The sequence below is a fragment of the Hemiscyllium ocellatum genome, chromosome 43 (assembly GCF_020745735.1).
Source record: "Hemiscyllium ocellatum isolate sHemOce1 chromosome 43, sHemOce1.pat.X.cur, whole genome shotgun sequence".
Classification (NCBI taxonomy): domain Eukaryota; kingdom Metazoa; phylum Chordata; class Chondrichthyes; order Orectolobiformes; family Hemiscylliidae; genus Hemiscyllium; species Hemiscyllium ocellatum.
In genome coordinates this window covers 26520207-26545888 of record NC_083443.1, presented here as the reverse complement: position 1 = coordinate 26545888, position 25682 = coordinate 26520207, and the positions used below count along the sequence as shown (strand labels likewise).

Here is a 25682-nt window from a genome sequence, read left to right as displayed (position 1 = left end):
TGGTGGAAAGAATGGATGTTTGTGAGTGTGATTTATAAACTAAAGTAATTAATTAATGCTGGTTGGTCAAGTTTGATGAAATGTATCTGTTTAAAGAGATTCACAATTGCGATACGGATATTCCCAATTTCGCTAAACTGTCTATGAAGCTTCTATATTTCTATGAGAATAGAGTGAAATTCATCCACTCTGGACTGCTGAGCAGTAAGCTGGTATGGATATAATCAGCTAAATGGCCTCACGACTTGTGCCATTGTAGGTTTATGAGTTCCCTTCCTGACACGATGTCAAAATTATGATCTACAATACAGCAGGTTTACACTCCCTGCTTTTCCCAGCCGTCAAAATCTAACCTTCCTGATTTCCGATCTTAACAATTTGTGCTAACGGTCTGAATTGTCACTTCTTTCCCCAATATAAATAAATTAGAATGAGATTTAGTCTTTCCTTTGGAATATACATTGAGGTTAAAGCTCCCTTTAACACATTTCTTTACAAAATCACAGGAGTGGTATAGCACAGGAGGAGGCCATTTGGTCCATCATGCCTGTACCAGCTTGTTAAATGAGCATCATGACCTAATGTCAATTCTCCATTTCTTCTCAATGCCCTTGCACATTCTTTTTTTAACCAACTAATCCTTCAACGCCTTCCTCAGTTGAACCTGCTTCGACAACACTTCCAGATAGTGCATTTTATACCCTAACCACTATAGTGTGGATGCAGGCAATCTGACCCATCAAGTCCACACCGACTCTCCAAAGAGCAGCCCACCCAGATCCATCCCTCATCCCTGTAACACTGCATTGCCACCTTTGGCTAATCAACATAACTTACTCATCCCTTGGACTCTATAAGTAATTTAGCATGGCCAATCCACCTAACCTGTACATCTTTGGACTGTGGGAGTAAACCAGGAGGATGCCCACACAGATACATGGAGAATGTGCAAGCTCCACACAGACCTGAGGGTGGATTTGAACCCAGGTCCCTGGTGCTGTGAGAGGCAGCAGTCCTGACCACGTGAGCCACTATGCCACCCTCTTTAACTCACTGAGTGAAAATGTTTTCCTCACTTCACTCTCGCTTCTTTTGCAGATTACTTTGAATATGAAGTGCAGGCTCCACTGGGAGACTTGCCTCCAAAAAGCCAGTTCTGATGCTGGGAGGACAGGACGCAGTCTGTGCCCTTTACCCCCTTTGTGGCATATTCCTGGAATGAAGTCCAAGGTGGCAACGTACCTAGCCAATCCCCGGTTGTGTCACCTCACCCATGCCGCCACACCTCTCGCTCAGTGTCTGTGCTGTAGTTGTCTACCCGTCCCCCAGCCAATGAAAAGGAAGAAGAAAACACCTTAACGGGTGACCAGGTGTGGAGATGGTCCTACCTGCAGAACGTATTCACTGAAGTGGAGCAGCAGGAGCTCCTGAGCAGTGGAAGTGTATGTTCTGCCACTTGCCCTCACGACGATGCCAGACGCGGGTTTCCTCAGATTGCGTGGTCCTTGGCCTGCCCTGACTGTCAATGTACTGCGTTAGCCGGATGTAGGCAATGCAGGCAGCATCCTCCCCGATCAGATGGACGTGAGGGTTCAGGATCGTAGTGTGGATTGGCTTACTGTTCTTGGACAACACTGAAAAATGATGTGGAAGTTAAAGAGCTGGACTGTTTGCACACCCAGGCGGAAAACAATCTGTCTATAAAGCCTGTACAGTTCTATGAGAAAAGTTTACTCTGGACTGCTCGACACCGAACCAGTATGCTTCTAATGAGTAGAATGGTCCCCCAACCTGTGACATTATGACTTGACGAGTTCCCTTCCAGCCACAAGGTCAAAACTGTGACCTACAATACATTAGTTTTACACTCCATAGTTATTTTTTAAGCAGTCAATTTCCACGCAAACCCAAAGAGCTGAGGATGCTGGCAATCACAAGCAAAAACAGAAGTTGCTGGAGAAACTCGGTAAGTCTGGCAGCATCCGTGGATGGAAATCTGAGTTAACATTTCAGGTCCAGTGATTCACCCTCAGAACTGATGGTAGCTAGAAAAATTTTTTTTTATGTAGATGTTAGGGTGGGGGCAGGAGTTTAAAAAGTAAAACAGGTGGGGATAGAGCCCAGAGAGAGAGAGAGAAAAAAGAACTATTGGACAGGCAAAGGATTGGATAACGATCAGCCTGGGGGAATGAATGGCGAGCTATTAATGGGGATTAGTTGTTGACAATGGGTTGGGTGTAATAGCAGACCATGTGATAACAAGGCCTGGTGTGTGAGGGTTGGGTAAGAACATGAAGAAGGTGCTTCAAGCCCTAAAATTATTGAACTTGACATTGAGTCCAGGAGGCTGTGGAGTTCCCAAGTGGAAAATGAGATGCTAGTCTTCCAGCTTGTGTTGAGCTTCACTGAAACACTGCAGCAGGCCGGAGACAATTTCAACTTCCTGATTTCCACTCTTAACAACTTGTCCAATTTTCCAACTTGCCTGATTAGTATTTGAGATTTAGTCTTTCCCGCATCATATTCACTTTGATTAAGGTCCCCTTTAACATGCAAGTCATTCTTTAACAACGTGTGTTTTGTTCAATGCAATTTGGCTGTAATGCGATTGGTGAATTGCGGAACATTTTTTTTAAACTCCCGTAGGCTATTACACGATTTCTGAGAGACCCCAAACAAAGGAACTTGAGCAGCTGGAGTGGCTTTCAAGGGTGTGGATAGAAGATCAATCGAGAAAGCAATCTGGGACCAACTTTCTCCTCACAAAACGGAAAGTCTTATCAATTTCTGAGCACTTAAGGAAAAGCAGAATGGCAGGGCCTCCAGAAGAAGGCCATTCAGCCCATCGTGCCTGTATCGGCAATCAGCCACAGGGGGACACAAGGGGAGCTGCAATCAGATTTTCTTGTTTAAAAATGAGAACAGTGGAAAAACCAATGATTGTTTTCTTTTTGGATATTATGCTCTATCTTGCTCAACACCCCAGTATCATTTACATGATCTGATGCTCAAGCTAGAGTTTAATTTAGATAAATGGGAGGTGTTGCATTTTGGTAAGGCAAACCAGGGTAGGACTTATAGGCTTAATGGTAAGTCTAAATAAAGAGACCCAGGGGTGCAAATGCATAGTTCCTTCAAAGCGGAGTTGCAGGTAGACAGGGTGGTGAAGAAGGCATTTGGTAGGCTTGCCTTCATTGGTCAGAGCATTAAGTATGGGGGCTGGGATGTCATGTTGCAGCTGTACAGGACATTGGTGAGGCCACTTTTAGAATTCTGAGTACAATTTCAATCTCCCTCCTATAGAAAGGATGTTGTTAAACTTGAGAGGGTGCAGAAAAGATTTACCAGGATGTTGCAGGATTGGCTGGGCTTGAGCTATAGAGAGAGGCTGAATAGGCTGGGGCTGTTTTCCCTGGAGCAGCACAAGCTGAGGGGTGACCTTATAGAGGTTTATAAAATCATGAGGGTCATGGATTGGGTGAATAGACAAGGTCTTTTTCCTAGGATGGGGGAGTCCAAAACTAGAGGGTATGGGGTCAAGGTGAGAGGGGAAAGGATTTTAAAAAGACCTGAGGGGTAACTTTTTCCACATAGGGGGTGGTGCATTTATGGAGCTGCTAGAGAAATTGGTGGAGGCTGGTACAATTACAGCATTTAAAAGGCACCTGGATGGGTATATGAATAGGAACAGTTTAGAGGGATATGGGCTAGATGCTGGTAAATGAGACTAGATTAGGTTAGGATATTTGGTTGACATGGACCAGTTGGTCTGTTTCCGTGCTGTATGACTCTGTGACTCCAAACACGAGAATAACATTACGCATTGCCAGCAGAAAATAGCAGCTAGCTACAGGTGGCTCCGTGATGTTATAGCCACAAGCATTCTTGCCTACACATTTCCATGACAACCGCATTCCACCTTCCATCAAGCAAGTCAAACTCTCCAAACAATCAGGAAAGCCTTTGCATTCTGCTTTTCACCTAAACATTTTCAGCAGAAAATGGTCAGGCGCAAAGTCTGTGAGATTTTGAGAACTGGATAAATAGCAGTGTCCATTCACAAACTTTATTTAGAATTCAGAGTTGCAATTTTCCATTTCTGCATGTGGTTAGTGGCTAATATATTCACAGAGGTTAGATCAGTAAAAAAAATAGTAATGGCAGAACAGAATCGTCGGGCCAAGCAGGCTAGTTCTCCTCTTGTGGTCTCACAGTTTAATGCTTAGAGATGAACAGTCATGGTCCAGCTCCACTTTCAGATATACAAGATGAGCTTGGGCCAAAAATTTCAATTGTAAAATTTACTGTTTTTTTTCTTCAGAGAAACAGACCATATGCATTTTCCTCACATTTGTAGAGTCATAGAGATATACAGCAAGAAATGGACCCTCTGGTCCAATTCATCCATGCCAACCAGATATCCCAAATTAAGTTAGTCCCATTTGCCAGCATTTGGCCCATATCATTCTAAACTTTTCCTATTCATGCACCCATTCAGATGCTTCCTAAATGTTGTAATTGTACCAGGCTCCACCATTTCTTCTGGCAGCTCATTCTAAAAGTTAGTTTAATGGCGACAATGGCAATTATTGCAGAAACTTAGTTGGTTCACTGGTGTACGTTAGGGAAGGAAATCAACCACCCTTACCTGGTCTGGCCTACACGTGACTTCAGACCCACAGCAGCATGGTTGACTCTGAAGGGCACTCTGAAATGGCCTAAAGAGCCAATCAGTTCCACAGCAATGAGTGACGGGCAACAAATCTCAGCCTTGCCATCATTACACATGTCCCATAGGGTGGCACTTTGGCGCAGTGATAGCGCTGCTGCCTCACAGCACCAGGGACCCAGGATCAATTCCACCCTTGGGTGAATGTGTGTGTGAAGTTTGCACATTGTCCCTGTGTCTGTGTGGGTTTCCTCTCCCAGTCCAAGGATGTGCATGACCATGCTAAATTGCCCACAGTGTCCTGGGTTGTGAAGATGGGGTGGGTTAGCCAAGGAAAATGCAGGGTTACAGGGATAGAGTACAGTGGGGTGGGTTGGGTGGGATATTCTTCAGAGGGTCAGTGAGGACGTGACGGGCTGATTGGCCTGCTTCCACATTGTAGGGATTCTATATCAGAGTAAAGAAATAGGCGTTATTTCACAGGTCTGTGCTGAGTTATCATGCCTCAGACCAAAGGTTGAAGCCTTTGGACAAAATTTTCAAAAAATCTTCAATAAAAGACAAAGTTTTGTCCAGTGTAATGGTGATGGATAGCATGAGGGGACATTGAGGGTGATAGATATAGGACAGATGTCAGAGGTGGTTTCTTTACTCAGAGAGTAATAGGGGCGTGGAACACCCTGCCTGCAACAGTAGTGGACTCACCAACTTTAAGGGCATTTAAATGGTCATTGGATAAACATATGGATGAAAATGGAATAGTATAGGACAGATAGGCTTCAGATTGGTTTCACAGGTCAGCGCAACATCAAGGGCTGAAAGGCCTGTACTGCGTTGTAATGTTCTATTCCCTTTCACCACATTCCAAACCTAACATAACACCCAGGGGCAGCAGGAGACCATTCGGCCCCTTCAGCCTGTCTGCCATCTAGCAAGATCATGGCTACTCTGACTGTAATCTAAAATTCACATTCCCACCTGTCTCAAAAATCTTACATTATAAACTCTTGTTTAACCAGAATCTAGCTTCCACTGCTTTAAAAATATTCATTGCTTCCTGGTAGTGTGGGGATTGGAATAATGGACAATGATATGCACAAACAGACAACCTACTAATCTATACATTGTTCATTATTGTCTATTATTAAGTGAACAAAACTCCTTCAATTTTGCTGAACTGTCTGCAACAATGTAGCTAGAGATTTTAAACATTCTGACACTGACTCAACTTCATTGTCATGTTACATGCATGTAACAGACAATATAACTTAAATCCACTGACTATCATAGAGCCATACAGCACGGACGTGGACCCTTCACGGGTGACACTGAGGGCAATTCACTAGTAAATAAAGGTGGATCAAAAAGCATGGACTATGTGCAACATGTGGGGATATGGGCTATATTAACAGTATGCTGCTACATTGGAGGACAGCTGGTGTAATGCAAATCTTTGCAGTTCAGAACAATATCACATACTTACAATTCTCAAAATAAAACTTGTGAAAATCCATCCCCTCCACAAGGTTCCCAAGGGCTTCAGGTTCAAATGAGGTCAGACCTGGGTCACAGATTTTCCTGCAAGATAAAAGGCATCTATTTACCCTCAGAATCATTACAACGAGGTATTATTTCTTCGGCACAGAGTAAATCATATTTAATTGACAGAAAATCTCCATAAAGACACTGCCTTAAATTAAGATGATTCTATATATGTTGTTGGAACTCCCAAAGTTAAGATGGATGTATACGTAATATTGGAACTCCTCACCACAGACAACTGTGGGGGAAGAGTCCTTGTGTCAAATGACACAAGAGTCCCAGATACTTTCTTTTAATAAACAAATGATTATGAAAAGCTTATTGTGTAACGGAAAATGTAGAGAGGGTCTTAGGCGGCGTCAGCTGGGATTCAACCAGGTAAGCACTCTTGCCTGAGTCAGTGAACCACTTCAAAGTCCAGGCTGACAATCCTAGCCCTGTACTGAGGGAGTGCCCTGCTGATGGAATACTGCACTGCTGAAGTGCTGGACTAATGGAGAGCTGCACCGAGGAAGGGCTGGACTGAGGGAAGGCTGCGCTGAGGGAGTGTTGTACTGAGGGAGGGATGTGCAGAGGGAGTGTTGTACTGAGGGAGGGCTGTGCTGAGGGAGGGCTGCGCTGAGGGAGGGCTGCGCTGAGGGATTGCTATACTGAGGGCTGCACTGAACTGAGGGAGGGCTGCACTGATGGAGTGCCACACTGGGATTGCTATACTGAGGGAGTTTTGCACTGAGAGAAGGCTGTGCTGAGGGAGGGCTGTGCTGAGGGAGAGCTGCACTGAGGGATTGCTGTACTGAGGGGGCACTGAACTGAGGGAGAGCTGCACTGATGGAGTGCCACACTAGGATTGCTATACTGAGGGAGTGTCGTACTGAGGGAGCGCTGTACTGACGGAGAACTGTGCTGAGGGAGGGCTGTGCTGAGGGAGGGCTGTGCTGAGGGAGTGCCATCCTGGAATTACTGTACTGAGGGAGGTCTGTACTGAGGGAGAGCGGTGCTGAGGGAACGCCGTGCTGAGGGAGGGCTGCACTGTGGGATTGCTGTACTGAGGGAGAGTGGTGCTGAGGGAATGCCATGCTGAGGGAGGGTTGCACTGTGGGATTGCTGTACTGAGGGAGAGCTGCATTGAGGCAGTGCCGCACTGAGGGAGTGCCACACTGTAGGCTTGCTGTACTGAAAGAGTGTCAAGCTGAGGGAGAGCTGTACTGAGGGAGGGCTGTACAGAGGGAGTGCACACGGAGGGAGAACCACACTGAGGGAAAGCTGTACTTAGAGAGTGTCACACTGAGGGAGTGCGCACTGACGGAGGGCTAGACTGAGGAAGGGCTGTATGGAGGGAGTGCCGTGCTGAGGGAGTGCCGTGCTGAGGGAGGGCTATATGGAGGGAGTGTCAGGCTGAGGAAGTGTGCACTGAGCGAGTGCCGCACTAAGGGAGTGGCACAGTGAAGGAGGACTGTACTGAGGGAGGGCCGCATTGAGGGAGGGCTGCGCTGAGGGAGGGCCGCATTGAGGGAGCGCCATACTGCATGAGGGCCGTGCTAAGGTACAGCTGAACTGAGGGAGGGCCGCACTGAGGGAGGGCCGCGCAGAGGGAGGGCCGCGCAGAGGGAGGGCCGCGCAGAGGGAGGGCCGCGCAGAGGGAGGGCCACACTGAAGAGGGTGGGTCTTTGACCAGGAATCATAGTTTCAGAGTAAGGACTTACTAATCACGTCTGAAATGAGAAGCAATTACTCCACTCAAAGGGAATTTGGTTGGAATTCTCTACTCCAGAGGGCTGCACACACAGGGTGTCATTAAATATGTTCAAGACAGGGAATGATTAAAAAAAAAACAGATATTAAAAATATTAAGGGTTGTGAGGTTAATACAAGCACGTGGCCTTGAGGTTAATTAGCCATAATTATTTGAATAGCAGAGCAGGCTTGAAGGGCTGAATGGCCTACTCCCACTCCTATGTGCCAATGTTGTAACCAGTACTTCTGCCTCAAACAACACTTAAAGAGTATAAGTGATGACCATCATCACATTGCTGTTTGGTGTGGGGTTACGTTCCCCCTATTATATCCGTGGGGAGAAAAAGGCAACAAAATGTGGGCTACAAAATGCTTTGGGATGTGATGAGAAGATCTGAGGTGCTACAGAAATTTGAGTCAATCTTCACAAATACGCACCCTGTGTCATATTTGTGGGAATTTCTTCCCCTGTCTAGGTTTGCATTGCTAAAGAATAGGTTCACATTGTGTTCATTAGTTTGTAAGACTTAATCTCTCCATTAGTTCTGGGAATTGAGATTTATTTTATTTGAATACATCTTCATTACCTTCTGATCCAACTGACATGCTCAACTTCCTTTCCACTTTTTCCCAACAGCTCTGCATTAACTTGAAAGGCTACCTGACCTCCTCCTCATCATCAGGTGATGCAGCCCTCCAAAAACTGATTTAAATTAGGATTTAAATATTAATATTGAGCTTCAGCTCCATGACATTTTCATGGAAATTATGCTTCAGCTTGCAGACATCACCATAAGAGCATTAGAATTGTAATGAAACGAAGCAACTGGAAGAATGGTCTTCTGCATCAACTTCCCAACAATGCTCCTCTCACAAATAATGAAGCATAAATATTTACAATTATCCAAATTTGAAAGAGCAGAACCACATATCCAGCCAGTTATCCAGCTGGAATAGTCTTGTGTTTAGCATACATCACACTTTGAGCTGTTAGAATATTATGCGTCTGATAACCAAGCCACAATGCAAGTTAATGTAACATACAATTTGTTCTGTATCTGCTTTTCTATGATCTTATTCCCCTATAGGGAGATTCTGCCAAGATTCTGATTACAGGAACAAGCGTAGGCCATTCGACCCCTCGAGCCTGTCTCACCCTTCAATGAGATCATGGCTGGTTTTGGCCCAACTCCAAATACCTGTCTTTGGCCTTTATCCCTTAATAGCTCTGTTTAACATAAGTTTATCGAACTGAGATTTAAAACTAACAACTAATATAGCATCGACTGTCATTTATGGACAATAATTCCAAACATCCACCATCCTGTGTGTGTCAAAGACCTTCCTAACATTTCTCCTGAATGGCCCTAATTCTCAGACTATGCCCCTTTGCTCTTGAATCCCCAACCATCTTTCTCTACCCTGCCTTTTCCTGTTAATATCATAGAATCCCTACAGTGTGGAAGCAGGCAGTTTAGCACATTGAGTTCACACCTACCCTCCAAGGAGCTCCTCACCCAGACCCAAACCTCCTATTCCCATTGGTAATCCATCTAGCCTGCACATCCCTGGGCACTTTAGCACAACAAAAGCTAACCTGCACATCTTTGGACTGTGGGAGGAAACCGGAGCACCCAGAAGCAATCCCATACAGGAATGGGGAGAATGTGCAAACTCCACACAGACAGTTGCCTGAGGCGGGGATCGAACCCAGATCCCTAGCGCTAGGGTTAACCATTAGCCACCGTGTCACCTCTATCCTGTAGACTTTGATCAGATCATGCCTTAACCTTAAGACTCCAAGAGAAAATAGGCCTCATTTATATAATCTTTCCTCGTAGCTTAACCATGGAAGTCCAGGTATCATTCTTGTAAAGGCAAATGTGATAACTGCAGATGCTGGTGATTAAGACTTGAGAGCATGGTGCTGGAAAAGCACAGGTCAGGCAGCAGCCGAGGAGCAGGAAAATCAATGTTTCGAGTAAAAGCCCTTCATCAGGAATGAGACTGGGAACCTCGGGGGGTGGAGAGATAAATGGGAGGGGGGTGGGGTTGTGGGGGAGAAGGTAGCTGAGAGTGCAATAGGTGGATGGAGGTGAGGGTAATGGTGATAGGTTGGAGGGGAGGGTGGAGCAGATAGGTGGCAAGGAAGATGGACAGGTAGGACAGGTCATGAGGGTGGTTCTGAGCTGGAAGGTTGGAACTGGGATAAGATGGGGGGGGGGGGGGAAGGGAAATAAGGAAACTGGTGAAATGCATATTGATGCCATGGGGTTGGAGGATCCTGAGGCAGAAGGTGAGGTTCTTTCTCCAGGTATCGGTGGTTATGGAGTGGCCATGGAGGAGGCCCAGGACCTGCATGTCCTTTGTGGAGTGAGAGACGGAGTTGAAATGTTCGGCCACGGGGCGGTGGGGTTAGTTGGTGCGAGTGTCCCAGAGATTACTGTAAATCTGATTTGTATTCCCTACAAAAGACCAGTGTATCCTTCCTAAGGTGTACAGCCTGCTCTTGTTTGTTCAGAATGCCCAATTAGCAAGAGTTGGTTTCTGTGGGTGAGAAAGCAGGGACAGGGCAGAATGTAGCTAAACTGAATTGAACCCAAATCTGTCATAGGCACACACAATATTCAGGAGGGGTCACTGTTTGTCTTGGGCAGTGTTATTTGTACCTGTTTGGGTAACTCAGTTGGCTGGATGGCTGGTTTGTGATACAGAGTGATGACATTTGCAGGTTCAATTCCAGAAATGCCTGGGTTTTTAAAAATGTTCTTTTATTCATTCAGGGAATATCACGGGTTAGGTCAGCATTTATTACCCATCCCTAAGAGCTAACCACATTGCTGTGGGTCTGGAGTCACATGTAGACCAGACCAGGTAAGGTTGATAGTTTCCTTCCCTAAAGGGCATAGTGTTATATAGCACAGAAACAGACCCTTCAGTCCAACTTATCCATGCCTATCAGATATCCCAATCTGACCTAGTCCCATTTGCCAGCATTTGGCCCATATCCCTCCAAACCCTTCCAGATGCTTTTTAAATGCTGTAACTGTACCAGCCTCCACCACTTCCTCTGGCAGCTCGTTCCAAAGATGCACCATCCTCTGCATGAAAAATTGACCCCTCTGGTCCTTTATAAATCTTTCCCCTCTCACCTGAAACCTATGTCCTCTAGTTTTGGACTCTCACCCCACCCTAAGAAAAAGACTTCAGCTATTTACCCTAACCAGATCCCTCATGATTTTATAAACCTCTATAAAATCATCCCTCAGCCTTTGGTGCTCCAGGGAAAAAAAGCCCCAGACTATTTAGCCTCTCCCTACAGCTCAAACTCCCCAGTCCAAGTGACATCGTTGTAAAGCTTTCTGCACCCTCTCAAGTTTAACAACATCCTTCATAAAGAAGGTTGATCAGAATTGTACGCAGTACTCCAAAAATAGTCTCACAGATGTGCTATATAGCTGCAACGTGACATCCCAACCCCTATATTCAATGTTCTGACCAATGAAGGCAAGTATGCCAAATAATTTCTTCACCACCCTCTCTACCTGCGAATCCACTTTTAAGGAGTCCACAAAGTTCTGGAAAGCATCTGATCAGGTCCTGTGGATTTATTTATCTTTATGAGCTTTAAGATCTCCTGCACCTGCAGGTTTTCCTGATAATCGACAACAGTTTTATGATTATCATTAGACTCTTAATTCTATATTTTTATTGAATACAAATTCCACCATCTGTCATGGCCGGATTCAAACGCAGCTCCCCAGAACCTTACCTCGGTCTCTGGATTAATTGTCCAGCAATTATATCACTGAGCCATCGTCTCCCCGAGTTACTATGAAGGACTCTCCTTCTCAACGTCTGGTCTGAGGCTCAGGTTAAACCACCCTCAGGTTATACTACCACCGGTCGTTTCTCTTGAATGAGAGAGCAGTCCATGGCCAGGTAGGTCTAAGGTGACTTTACATTGTCCACTGCTGAATTATCTGTTACCCTCACCCTTACTCTGCGAAATAATTTCCCATTCAACTATTAGGAAGTCTTGAATATTCAGTTTATTTTCCACTGACAAACTTCTTAAAGGCATTTTTAACTTTGCACAGATATAATTATTCATTGTCATGTTTATTGATGAATTAATATTTGAGCTGCTAAGATAGGGTAATAAAGGGATTGCAATCAAAGATTGGATGTGAAATTTCACGTATAGTTCCAGAAGAGCGGGCCTTAATACCAAGACACCACTCAGAATTGGCAAGGCAGGACAAAGTGCCAGCTTGACTTTGAATTAAGGTTATTTTCCTTAAGTTGTTGGAAGCAAGCCAATGTTTATAGAGTGTAGGCTGGGAACACCAGGCTCTTAAACACTGGTGGGCTACTGGGGGCGCCCACATAGCACAAAGTGTGCCTTTTCGTCCCCCAGCCTCCCACATGTTAATTACCAATATTCCCAAATTGGTGTCTTACAAATACCAAAAAACCCTCCTAACTAGCACTGAGTTGATAATCACGTTGTGTCTGATTAATTTTTCATTTATGAGGAATGGTTTTAATCCATCCCTTCTGCCACACACCCACAGAAATACTTTCATTTCAGCTCTTATCCTGTTGTATTTTCACTTTCAGATTAATAATTGGTTGGACAGCGAATACCTTTGACATGACTCACTCAGTTTGTGAGACCGTCTTTAAAATGAGACAACCAGAGTTTCCATGTGTTTGTTCAGTCACGCTGTTTCTAGATTACATATGGATACTAACTTGCATGTCCTGCAAAAATATCCACTAGTTTTGATGTTAATTCAAGAAATGCAGCTTCTGATTAATGGGGTTTCTGTAAGATTGATGTGTACAGAGCATGTAGTGGTAACGTCCTTACCTCTGGATTAGAGACCCAGGTTTAAGGTCCCACCAGATGTGTGCAATAACATCTCTAAATAGATTCATTAGCAAATATCTGAGCTTGACGCGTAGTTTTAGAACATTGCACATTTTACTTTTAACACAGGGCAAGGTGCAGATGCTGTGGCCAACTCTTCTGTTAAACAGGAGAGTTGTTTATGTTCAGTTTTTGTTTTGAATCCCTTCGTCTTAACTGGTGAACAGGACTGTGTTTTGTACAGAAGTGGGATATGTTGTCTCTGAAAGTAAAAAAATATTGTGTGTATGTGTAAATATTACGTTGTTGTTGTGAGTGCATAGTCGTACCAGACCATACTGGCTGCTCTGTCATTAGAGAGAGAGGACAACTGGTGGTGATTTAACCTGAGGACCACCAGACCTCAGATGAGGGAAGAGTTTGAGAAGGAGAGTCCTTCATGGTAACCTCAATTGAACCCACGCTGTCAGCATCACACTGCTCTGTAAACCAATGAGATATATATAATATATATATTTTTAGATCACCTGAATTGTTGAGAGCTCGAGAAAGCAACTTTGCGTAGTTGTTTTTATAAATGCAAGGAAGGAGCAAGCCCTAGCAATTTGTTTAGCTGCTCAGAGTTATTTACGATCAACAAGGTAAAGTCAGCATGGGGACTGAGACATCCCAGAGGACCATGGGGCTGCTCTCTCATTAGAGAGAGAGAGAGACACACACACACGACATGTGGTGGTTTTACCTGAGCGCCACCATGCCTCAGGCGAGAGGTGAGGTTAAGAAGGAGAATCCTTCACGGTCATCTCAGCCGGTGGGGAATTGAATCTGCGCTGTTGGTGTCCCTCTGCATCACAAACCAGCCATGTCTCCTATTTAAACATTCTGCACTCATTTGTACAGCACTCCTTCCGTCCAAATAAGTGAACAACAGCAAGAACAGAATCCTATGAGACTTTGCATTGTAACACCATCAACACAGAGACAATGGTATTTATGTTTCCTTCTTTCTTATCAGTGTGAGATTTAATCATTATCCTTCCCTAATTCTATACCTTTTCCCAATCCTGTGTGTTAATTCCTGCTTTTGTATTCCAACAGAGAAGCGCAGCAGGTCAGGCAGCATCCTTTTGGGCGGGTAAGAGGCCAGCACAGGGCGTCCAGGTGGATGGGGTGTGTTGGAGGCGGGCCTCTTACCCGCCCAAAAGAAGTCTGATGCTGCCTGACCTGTTGCGCTTTTCAGCTCTGATCTCCAGCATCTGCAGACCTCACTTACTCCTATTCCAACAGAGAGTCAAGATTAGATTAGATTCCCTACAGTATGGAAACAGGCCCTTCGGCCCAACAAGTCCACACCGACTCTCCGAAGAGCAACCCACTCAGACCCATTCACCCCTGATTAACGCACCTAACGCTACGGGCAATTTAGCATGGCCAAGTCACCTAACCTGCACATCTTTGGACTGTGGGAGGAAAATAGAGCACCCGGAGGAAACCCAGGCCGACATGGGGAGAATGCGCAAACTCACACAGACAGTTGCCCGAGGCGGGAATTGAACCCAGGTCCCTGGCGCTGTGAGGCAGCAGTGCTAACCACTGAGCCACTGTGCAGCCCCATTGCTTTTCCAAACTTTCCCCAAATTCAATCTGATGCCTTCGCTTTGAGTAACATTTTGCCTCAATTTGCAATTTCCAATCGACCACATTATGATCACTCTTGACAAGCTGCATTTAACTCTATTGTTATCCACCATCAATTCTAGCAGCACCTTCCTCTCCTGTAGGTCAATCATGTCGCTTGAGGAAAGAGTCTCGCATATATTTTTGAAATTCCTTTACTCCATTGATGCTTTCCTTGTATCTCATCGATAACCAAAAGTCCTATTTAATCACCTACAACCATTCACAGATGTCCCTCTTCAGTCTGCCTCCAACTATTTTGTTTTTCACCCATTATAAGCTTTGTTCCACTGAAAAATCAAGCATGTTTTGGCAGAATATCTCCTACATAGTCCATTACAGCAAAGCAGTTCATCAAGCTGGGCTGACCACCATGAAATTGAAATGAATCTCAGTCAGTGAATTGCAAAGACAAAGAAGATACAACCCCAGTGATGGATTCAATGTCAGTTCAGTCTTTGGCTGGCTCCTCAGGAATTCTATTGAGGCTTCTCAGTAACTGGTGACTAAAATACTGCACCACCCTTGATTATCTTAATTGCGTAGTTACAATCAATTCCTTTTTGAATTCTCATTTTGAAGTTGAGGTGACAAAATACAATTTTCACGCCATAAAAGAGGATAACGTACTCCAAAGATTTGCTTGATCTGAAGTTGCCTATGGGTTTCTCTTCTAATCCCACAATCCGTCAAACATTAAAGTAACTGTCCATATTGGCACACAAGCCCATGGGAAGATGTTGGCGTGGTGGCAATCACAGGTCTAGTAATCCAGGTCCCTGGGATAAAGTTCTGCAAGTAACTGGTTCAAAACCCAGCATGGCTGACAATGAAATTTAAAACTATACAACACACAAATTAAAAGCAAGCTTTATGTTGCCTGTGTAACTATTGTCATTTGTTGTAAATGCCCGTAGGGTTCACTAACACATTTTATGGAAGAATATCTACTGTCCTTACTCAGTTTGATATACATGTGACTCCAGATCCCAGGAATGCGATAGGGTTAGGATTCGGGTTTGATTCTTAATAGCTCTCTGGGCAATTGGAAACGGGCAATGAATGTTAGCCTAGACAGCGATGCCCAATTCCCAACAAATAATAATACAAAAAGCAGCAACATTATAACCCAAAGTCCACCCCACTCCATCCAGCACCCAACTGGTGATCCCAGTTCCCTCAGAAAGCCAACTGTAAAGGCTAGGGTCCGTTCTGCTTCCCTCAACTTACGTGTAAGCTTCAAAATCTCCATTGTTGATTGCTTCGATGAGCTGTTCCGTGATCTTGATGATATCCTGCTTGCGTGCTGGAAGGTACAGGAATATGGAGAGAAAAATTAAACGTGATTTAGCAATGTATCAGCAGGAAGTTGATTTCCAAGCAGTTTCTGTGTAAAGTAAAACTACTGTTAGAGACACTTATCTGAATAAAGCACCTTATTCCTGAGGCACATTTCTACATAATCCTTAACCTCTCTCCTCGGCAGGCTTTGTTAATATGCTTCTATTCTGAGAGAATAATCCAGCACAGTTAAATATGACTGCACATTCAAATGTATCGGTTAAGTCTGTAAGCAACACACAGATAAATGAGCTATTTCACCCAGCAAACACATAGTGTGTAACATCAGCTCCCTTTCTCAAAGGCAGAATCTGCTAACCTGCGTTGGCTTGAGGGGATAGTTAGCACCTTTAAAACACCAGTCTGAACCTGCCATCGAAAGGAGCTTTCAAACATGGTAGCACTAATACAAAGGAGGCACTTGCGTACATACTTTCCAGGTCACCTTGTCTCAGTTCAATAGCTGCTCACGCAAGTGTACAATACTTAGCAGAAAACCAGACTCACCTGACATTTACTTAGTGACCACAGGGGTGAAAGAAGGAGTGCAAAGAGAGGATGAAAGCTACTACAGCTCACAGCATCTGTGATTCAGGGTGAAGCTTCCACTGCACAGTAAATAAAAAATAAGAGCTCCTCTTATATTCAGTTGAATTCCCCCAAGATTCACCTCATGTTGACACAAGGCGAAATGAGGAATGATCGCTTAAACAAGCTGCTTTTATTGCTGATGGTGAAGGGGACTCACTTCATATGTGCTTGGTAGATCACGGTGCTACCTCTCTCTCCCCCAACCCCCTCCGTAACCCAGTTTGTGTTCATACGTGGCTGTGAACTCCTTCCTCAGGCACATGTTGAAGGAAGGTTCCTGCCTCTTGTGCTCAGTACAGTCAGGCACTCCTACTGTAGAGTGAGTCACCCCCCTCCATATCAGCTCCCGTAAGGGAGTGGGCCACCAACTGTGACTGTGGACTCACTGGTTGAGCAATAAAGTACTGTACTGTAAAGTAATCCTGCTCATTCATCAACGGTGATAGTTTGGAGTTCCTACATGATTCATTGGTCTCTTTCATTGATTATTGCTGGGGTGCCTGTTGAGAAAAATAATCAGATCTTACGTGCTACTGAGCATTATCAACTTGAGCTGGTCATATTAATAGGGATCACAACATCCTGGCCTTCAAACTCAAGTGTCCCGGCCAGTCAAACAGCCACTTATCCCACCACCTCTACTATATTATAACTAATCAAAGGAAAATGGTCAAAAAAGTGAACACAAATCCATCTGCGATTTCTTTTCTCATGAATGTTCTGTAGCACCAAAAAAGTTAACCTTTATTTCCTGGATATGTCATATTGGTAACTCTAAACTATTTCAAATTTTTGAAAGAATACTGTGTCTAAGTAGTTAAAAACCACACAACACTAGGTAATAGTCCAACAGATTTAATTGGAAGCACTAGCTTTCAGAGCACTGCTCCTTCATCATTGTGGGTTGCTCTCACACCACCTGATGAAGGAGCAGCGCTCTGAAAGCTAGTGCCTCCAATTAAACCTGGTGGACTATAACCTGGTGTTGTGTGATTTTTAACTATTTATACCCAGTCCAACACCGGCATCTCCAAATCGTGTCTAAGCAGTGATTTGTTGGAGGTACAGGAGATGGTCAGCAGCACAGAGATGGTCTACCCTGTAGATTCTGTGTTATAAAATTCAGGCATAGGATGTGGGCCAATATTTGTTGCCCATCCCTAGTAGCCCTGCAGAAGGTAGTGGTGAGTTCTTGAACCAGTCTAGTCAACTTGGCATAGTTAGGTGGGTGCGAGTTTCAGTATTTCAACCCAGCAATACTGGAGGTACAGTGATATAACTGCACGGATGCTAGTATCCTGTCACCAAGTCATCCTTTCTTTACATGTGCACTGTACATGGGCTGTAACCAGCCAGATCAGAGCCAGTGCCTAGATTGAGGAGACCTTCTGAATCTCCTATTTATTTATTTTTTGTTAGACACAGTGAGAGATACAAAGCGCATGAATCTTCATTCAGACACTCCTGTTTTTTTTCCTTTTTTTTTAGCAATTCTAATCTCCTGATTCAATCTCCTATTTATTTTTATTTATTTTTTACTTTTTTTTTCTTTTTTCTCTCTAACCCCCACACTACCGCCTAACTGCGGTAGTGCTTATTTTTTTCAATCTCCTATTTATATCAGTCAGCTAGGGCTCTCTGATTGGCCCACGTTAACAACCCTAATCATAAAACTCATAGTCAATGAGATCCACTTAGCCACTGGTCCAATCACAACAATTTACGAGTCAGGATGGTGGGTGGCTTGCAAGGGAAATTGAAAGTGGTGGGGTTCCCATGTATCTGCTGCACTTGTCCATCCCCATTAAATATGCTGTCAGAAGGGGCAGTATAAACTGAATTTGATGCATATTACTGCCACTGTGCATAAACAGTGGAGGGAATGAATGTTTAAGGTGGTGAATTTGATGTGCTTTATCCTGAACAGTAGTGAACTCCTTCAGTGTTGTTGAAGTTGCACTCAACCAGTGAAGTGGAGTCTATCCATTGCACTCCTGACTTCTGCCTTGTAGATGGCAGGCAGGTTTTGAGGAATTGGGGAGTGAATTACAGCACTCTCAGCATCCCACCTGCTCTTGCATCCACAGTTTCAAAAGTCCATTTCCTTAAGATGAGGAGGAGGCTAGAAGGACACAGAAGCCAGGCAGCATCAGGAGGTGAAGAAGTCGAGGTTTTGAGTGTAACCCTTCTTCAGGACTGGAAGTCAGTATAAGTGGCGCTGCAGGGTGGTGAGCTGGGGATAGGTGAAGACAGGTAGAGGGTACGACCTGGATGGTCAATGGTGAATCTGGTAGGTGGCTAGGAGGAATGGAAGGAAGGGGGAGGGTCTGGGAGGGAGTCGAGGGATGAGAAGGGAGATAATTTGAAATTGGAGAACTCAACGTTGAGTCCTCTGGGCTGAAGGTTGTCCGGGTAGAAGATGACGTGTTGTTCCTCCAGTTTGCAGTTTGAATCATTGTGGCAATGGTGGAGGCCGAGGATGCTAATGAGGTATGAACAAGCTGCAAGATCAAAGTAGCTAAAGGGAATAACTTAATGTCCGACTTATGAGTTTCATTTGGACTTTAACAATTGAACTGAAACATAGTTCTGTTCTTCCTTAACCTCCTCCTACTTCACTCAGCTACAGCTATAGCTGCTGCGCTGGAGAGATTTTTCTGCACATAATAGCTCCTTGGTGAACAAATCTATTTCCTACAGCCATGAAGAGGTATGACATGACTTTATGTTGGTGGCCAGTCCAAGTTACCGTAGTGACATACTTTTTTTAATGTGCATGTTGTAGTCTGCAGCTGTGCATAAGGACAAGAGAGGGGTCCGCAAATTTCCTTCCATCATATGGTTGAACCTCTTCTTGGTATTAAGGTTTGTCAGAAGAAATTACAGGTTGATATTCAACTACTTCAACTATGCTCCTGGCTCAGAGGCCGAGATGCTACCCACTACACCACAAGACCTCCGCCATATCTCATGGATTTTAAAGGGACTTCAAGCACAGTACACTGACCCAGAATGGGACTGCGGTGTCACTGCTGTGTTTACAGACCCGTCAACCCATTTATCCTCAATTCATTCACCAACTCTGGAACTGCCCCAACTCTCAGCACTTTGGGTGCATCTGCAACACAGCGACTGCAACACTCCAAGATGACATCTCATTCTGACTTCCTAAAGAGCTAAGCAATAAACAGAGATCCCGCCATTGATGCTCACATCCAAACAAAAGAAAATGAGTACCTGCTTCACTAAGCTAAAAAAAATGGCACAAACATCTAATAAACAGCAACTAAGGCCAGGTGACCATAAGAAGTAGGAGTAGCAGTAGGCCATTCTGCCCCTCAAGCCTGCTCTGCCATTCAATAGGATCATAGCTGACCCAACATTCCTTAAGGAGAAAGTGAGGTCTGCAGATGCTGGAGATCAGAGCTGAAAATGTGTTGCTGGAAAAGCGCAGCAGGTCAGGCAGCATCCAAGGAACAGGAAATTCAATGTTTCGGGCATAAGCCTGATGAAGGGCTTATGCCCAAAATGTCGAATTTCCTGCTCCTTGGATGCTGCCTGACCTGCTGCGCTTTTCCACCAACATTCCTTAAGCCCATTTTCTTGCCCTTTCCCCCAACCTCGATTCCCTGACTGATCGAGAATCCATCTTTCTCGCTCTTAAATATACACAAGGACTCTACCCCAAAGCTCTCAGTAGCAAGGAGTTCTACAGAACTCTTCATCCTTAGAGAAGAAATTCCTCCTCAGCTCAGGATAAAGTTGGCACCCCTTTATTCTGAGATTATGCCCCTCTGATCCTGAACTCTGCCATGACGGGGACCATCATCTCAGCATTTACTCTATTAAGCACTTTCCTGGTTAGTCAATGCCAGGATCCATGACATAGGATCACAGAGACCCTTCGGCCCACCATGTTGACCAGATATCCTAAATTAATCTAGTCGCGTTTGCCAGCATTTGGTCCATATCCCACTAAACCCTTCCTATTCATATACCCATCCAGATGCCTTTTAAATGTTGTAATTGTACCAGCCTCCACCACCTCCTCTGGCAGCTGGTTCCATACACACACCACCCTCAGTGTGAAGAAGTTGCCCTTTAGGTCCCTTTCAAGTCTTTCCCCCTCTCACCTTAAATCTATGCCCTCTAGTTTTGGATGCCCCTAGCCCAGGGAAAAGATAGGCTATTCATCCTATCCATGCCCCCCAAGATTCAATAAACTTCTGTAAGGTCACTTCTCAACCCCTGACCCTCCAGGGAATATACCCCCAGCCTATCCAGCCTCTCCCTATAGTTCGTGAATACAATCTTTGAAGTAAAGGTTTCACTGTTACATTTCTCTTAAATCAATTGTTTGCTCCCTTTAGTCCAAACAGTGAGGCTACCCCATGGCTATGTTGGTGAATAGGGAGTAGCAGCATCTGAGAAGTTATAAAACCCTCTTGTTATAAGATGGCTGAAAACAGACCCTGCTGGTGAGGGAAAACACATCCCAAAGGTGGCAGCTTGTTTTCAACAAATAACCACACTGAAGAATAAATACACTTTGTGGTGACTCACTATGTTCTTGTATAGTTATTTAAAAATAAATCCTGGAAAATTGAAGCAAAGAAACAGAAATACTGGCAGTAAACAGCAGGTGCAGGAGCAGATGAAGGTCTAGGGATAAACCTAGATCAACATGTAGCTGGAGAATAGATTCATGAAACATTTAACCTTTTATTTCTCTCTTAAGGTGATGGTTAACATGCCTTGCATCTTCTGCTCGGAACTGCTGTTGAATAGTGTTGTGCGATTCTCTGGTTTTCTCCATGATGGCTCAGAAACATGAACTAGCCCATGGGCTTGAACTGTGGCCTGGCCCAATGCAAGGCAGCAGATATACTAATAACAGGCCAGAATCACTCAAATACTGTTTTGGAAACGGGGAAATATCACCACTCCACTCACCACTCCCACTTGTAAGATGCTATCAACAAATCATCAAGGCTTGTTATAGGTTTAAGGTGAGAGGGGAAATATTTAAAAGGGACTGGAGGGGCAATATTTTTACACAGAGGGTGGAGCGTGTATGGAATGAGCTGCCAGAGGAAGTGGTGGAGGCTGCTACAATTACAGCATTTAAAATGCAGCTGGATGGGTACATGAACAGGAAGGGTTTAGAGGGATAGGTGCCAAATGCTGGCAAATGGGACTAGATCTGTTTGGATGGCATGTATGAATTGGGCCGAAGGGTCTGTTTCCATACTGAATGATTCTATGATAGCACTTTCTAAAGCCATGATCTTTACTGACTTGATAGAAAAATGTAACAGTGACATGAAAACACCATCTATTTCAAATTCCCCACCAAGCCATGCACCTTCTCAAAAGTTATAAGGAGAGGCTGAACAGGCAGGGGCTATTTTCCCTGGAGTGTCAGAGGCTGAGGAGTGACCTTGTACAAGTTTATAAAATAGGGTGAACAGCCAAGGTCTTTTCCTCAGAGTAGAGGAGTGCAAAACTAGAGGGCAGAGACTTAAGGCGAGAGGGGGAAAGACTTGAAAGGGACCTAAGGGGCAACCTTTTCACATTGAGGTTGGTGCGTGTATGGAATGAGCTGTCAAAAGGTGGTGGTGGAGGCTGGTACAATTACAACATTTAAAAGGCATCTGGATGGATATATGAATAGGAAGGGTTTAGAAGGATGGAGCCAAATGTTCGCAAATGGGACTAGATTAATTCAGGATATCAGGTCAGCATGGATGAGTTGGACCAAAGGGTTTGTTTCCATGTTGTACATCTCTATGACTCTATAACTAGAAATTATATACCGCTTCTTCATTGTCCCTGGTCAAAATCCTGGAACTCTCCTCCTAACAGTACAGTGGGTGGATCTAAGCCGCATGAGACTGCTGTGGTTTAAGAATTCATCTCACCATTGCCTTCTCAATAACATCTGGAATTAAAATCTAGTCTAACTTTTGCCTAAGACATGTTAACTTTTTATGATTCACATACAAGAATACCCAAGTCCCTGTGAAGCGTGACACTCCCCAGTCTCTCAGCATGCAAAGTAATTTGCTTTTCTCACACACACGCACCAAATACGAAACGACATGACTGCCTCCAAGATTGTTTCAAAGAAGTGCATAGAGTTCTCTCTTCAAGTAAACGTTGGAATAATTTTCTGTGATTAATTGTAAAGCAGTGTTTAAATTAAACCTGATAGTTGAGAGCAGCTTCCTAGACAATCAAGAAACTAATTAAAGAGTAATGAACAAATGCAAATTAAAAGTTGACAATCAGAATTTTCTCTGGCACAGTGAAATTATTAAAAGGAAGCTGTGGAGTAAATTAATATGCAAATGCACTATTTTCTAATTCTTTTTATGCAAGTATCAGGATGCACAGAAACAAAGATTTGGTATGATTCACTCCAGTTAATCTCTGATGAGAATAGGCACTGAAACTGATTCCCTACACAGAAAAACCTTTGACTTCACTTACACTGTGTAGGAGGAGAGGTGGGTAGGAACAGCTCTGAATTATCTGTGTGATTCACTGTACATATGAGTTCCAGACTTTCAGTAGCTGAATACATGTAGGGGGGGGGGGGGGGGGGGGGGAGGGGAAGTGAAGAAAGGAGAAAGAGAGAGAGAGACACATATATGTATACATGTTTAAAAAAATAACTGCACAAAAAAACACTGAACACAGCAAAACACAAGCATGGAATTTAAGCTAATAAAACTAGACCACACATAACTTTGAATAAACTGAAAGGCTTGTGCTGAATGAGATTTGCTATTCATTTCTACATTGAATTCTTAAAGAGCTAGAATTGTAGCGCTGGAAGATGTTGGCCGACATAGGGAAAGGAAGAGTCTGTTTGGATTACTGAATGAATCCTTGGATCAGGAGCTCAATCTAATCTGACTCTGTGCTAGTTGCTCTATATTCCTCAGCCAGAATTATCCAAGATTTTCAGATTGATTTGCTGCACATTGCAGCTAGCAACCCCAGAAAGGAGAAACAAATCACAGAATTCCTATAATGTGGAAGCAGGCCATTTGGCCCATCGAGTCAGCGTGGCGACCCTGTAACTACTCTTGACTGGTGCACATCAGGTTCATTAAATGTCCTTCAGGGAAGCAGACCTGCCGTCCTTACCTGGTTGGGCCAACATGTGACTCCAAAGACATGTTGATTCTTAACTGTCAGTGTATTAGGGATGGGTAATAAATGCTGGCTAAGCCAACAACATCAACATCCCATAAACAGACAAACAAAAGTATGATACAACACCTTTGACAGTTGGTGGTTGATGAGCATTGACTGTTTCTAGGGAGGAAGGCCACCAGAAACCACTACAGTCACTTGGTATGTCTAAATCTTTAATGTAGTAAAATGAACCCAAGAAGCATTAATTGAACAAAAATTTGGCAAAGATCTACAGGAGATATGGTGTTTAATATCCTATCCTAGGAAGGAACTGCTACAATACAGTGCAATTTCCGCTCCTAATCACTCTTCAATTTTTGATCATTACGAGTAATCAGATTTGCTCGAAATGCAATGTCTAAATTGTGACAGTGCCATCAGGGGGGATATGCAGGAGGGGAGAATTAGTGAACCCATGATAACAGCAGGACTGAGGGATCTGTACTTCAGTTACAAAATAGCTGGGATAATTGTTGGTATTTAATAATTTCCACACAAGACTCCTCTCAGCGATTATTCCAAACCTGCTCTGAAATAGCATCAGCAGCTTTTTGGAAAGTCTCCATTGGAAAAACCTCAAATCAGAAAATGGCAAAGACTTTCATGACCTGGAGACTTTTGACACAATTCCCAACTGACGGATAGCTTTGAGCTTTTTTTGTGAAATTAAGCATTTTAATATAGGATAGACAGGAATCAATTTTCACACAGAAAGATCTCACAAACTGGACTATAATAACAATCATTTATTGTCTATTTGAAGAATAGATACTGGCCAGGAAACCGGGGAAACTCTTCAGCTCTTCTTTGAGGGATTTTTTTCAATGTCCAGCCAAAAAAGAGGAAAAACATGGTTTCAACAGCACAGTGCTCCCACAGCACTATTGTGATGATACTATGGCTTTAAGAGGTGTATTTTGTCCTAGTTTTCTTTTGACGAAGAAAGGTTGAGACAGAGATGTCAATCAGTCTACTCAGAGCCAATAAACAGTTTGAGAGGTCTTGGGTTGTTTTTTGAAATAAAAGGTTGGAACAATAGAAGCAGCCTGAATGGGTGGGGTCAAGCTCCCACAGACCAGGATTTTCACTTTTCATTTTTCAGCAGCAGTTGCTGAGGTTTAAAAGCTGGGTTGGGAAGCTACAATACCTCTCTCCATGCTATTCTCTCTCAGAGTTTTCTCTTGATGTTTTTCTTACAGACTGGAGAATTGCATGTGAGTCAATATGTTTTACTGAATTTGCCTTTGCCAAAGATGTGTTTATTGGATGTTACTGTATTGGAACAGTTACTGTTTAGCGATTAAATAATCTATCATTCTGTTAAGTTTTCCAGTAGAGTTAAATTATTCCAATTTCCTTTTCTTTAAACAATAGCATACAAATAAAGTGTGTTTTGCTTCAAGACTGGTAGTTTGACCAAACAAATTGTGTCCAGAATGCAATGCCTGGGACTTGCCTTTAAAATAAGAAAAAGTTAGGGTCAAGGCTATCATCCTAATATATTTTGAGGGAGTTTGGTCTGGGCCATACACAACACTGAGGCGACCAGCTGGCTCTGAAGCTCACATCGCTTCATCAGATAGCTATCTGGCAAATTTTGATAATGAGCCAAGAGGCGATTTTCAGACATGTGACTAAAAGCCACAATTAACCCTTGGCTGTCAAATTGGTATAAAGTCTGGAATTCTCAACCTTTACAACTTGAGGGCAAAAGGGGTACTGACTAAGTCTCGATTGGTTCATGGTTGAGGCTAAAGAGTTCTCTCTTGCTACAAAGACATAGCACAGTGGCTTACTGGTTAGCACTGCTGCCTCACAACGCCAGGGACCCGGATTCAATTCCACCCGTGGGTGACTGTGTGGAGTTTGCACATTCTCCTGTGTCTGCATGTATTTTCTCTGTGCTTCGGTTTCTTCCCACAGTCCAAAGATTCGGATTAGGGCGGATTGGCCATGCTAAATTACCCACAGTCTCCAGGGGTATGCAGGTTAGGTGGATTAGCGACGGGAAATGCAGGGTTACAGGGATAGGATAGAGGGTCTGGG

General features: G+C 43.9%; 1 protein-coding gene across 1 annotated transcript in view; it reads right to left on the bottom strand.

Annotated features, from left to right (window-relative positions):
* camk2g2 (calcium/calmodulin-dependent protein kinase (CaM kinase) II gamma 2) overlaps window positions 1-25682 on the bottom strand; it is a 354839-nt gene that overhangs the window by 4033 nt on the left and 325124 nt on the right. The window contains exons 17-19 of the mRNA XM_060854081.1: window positions 15729-15804; window positions 6153-6247; window positions 1389-1634 (exon numbers count right to left, since the gene is read on the bottom strand). Of these exons, the coding sequence (XP_060710064.1) occupies window positions 1402-1634; window positions 6153-6247; window positions 15729-15804 (404 nt within the window). The 3' untranslated portion in view covers window positions 1389-1401. The remainder of the gene's footprint in view (window positions 1-1388; window positions 1635-6152; window positions 6248-15728; window positions 15805-25682) is intronic.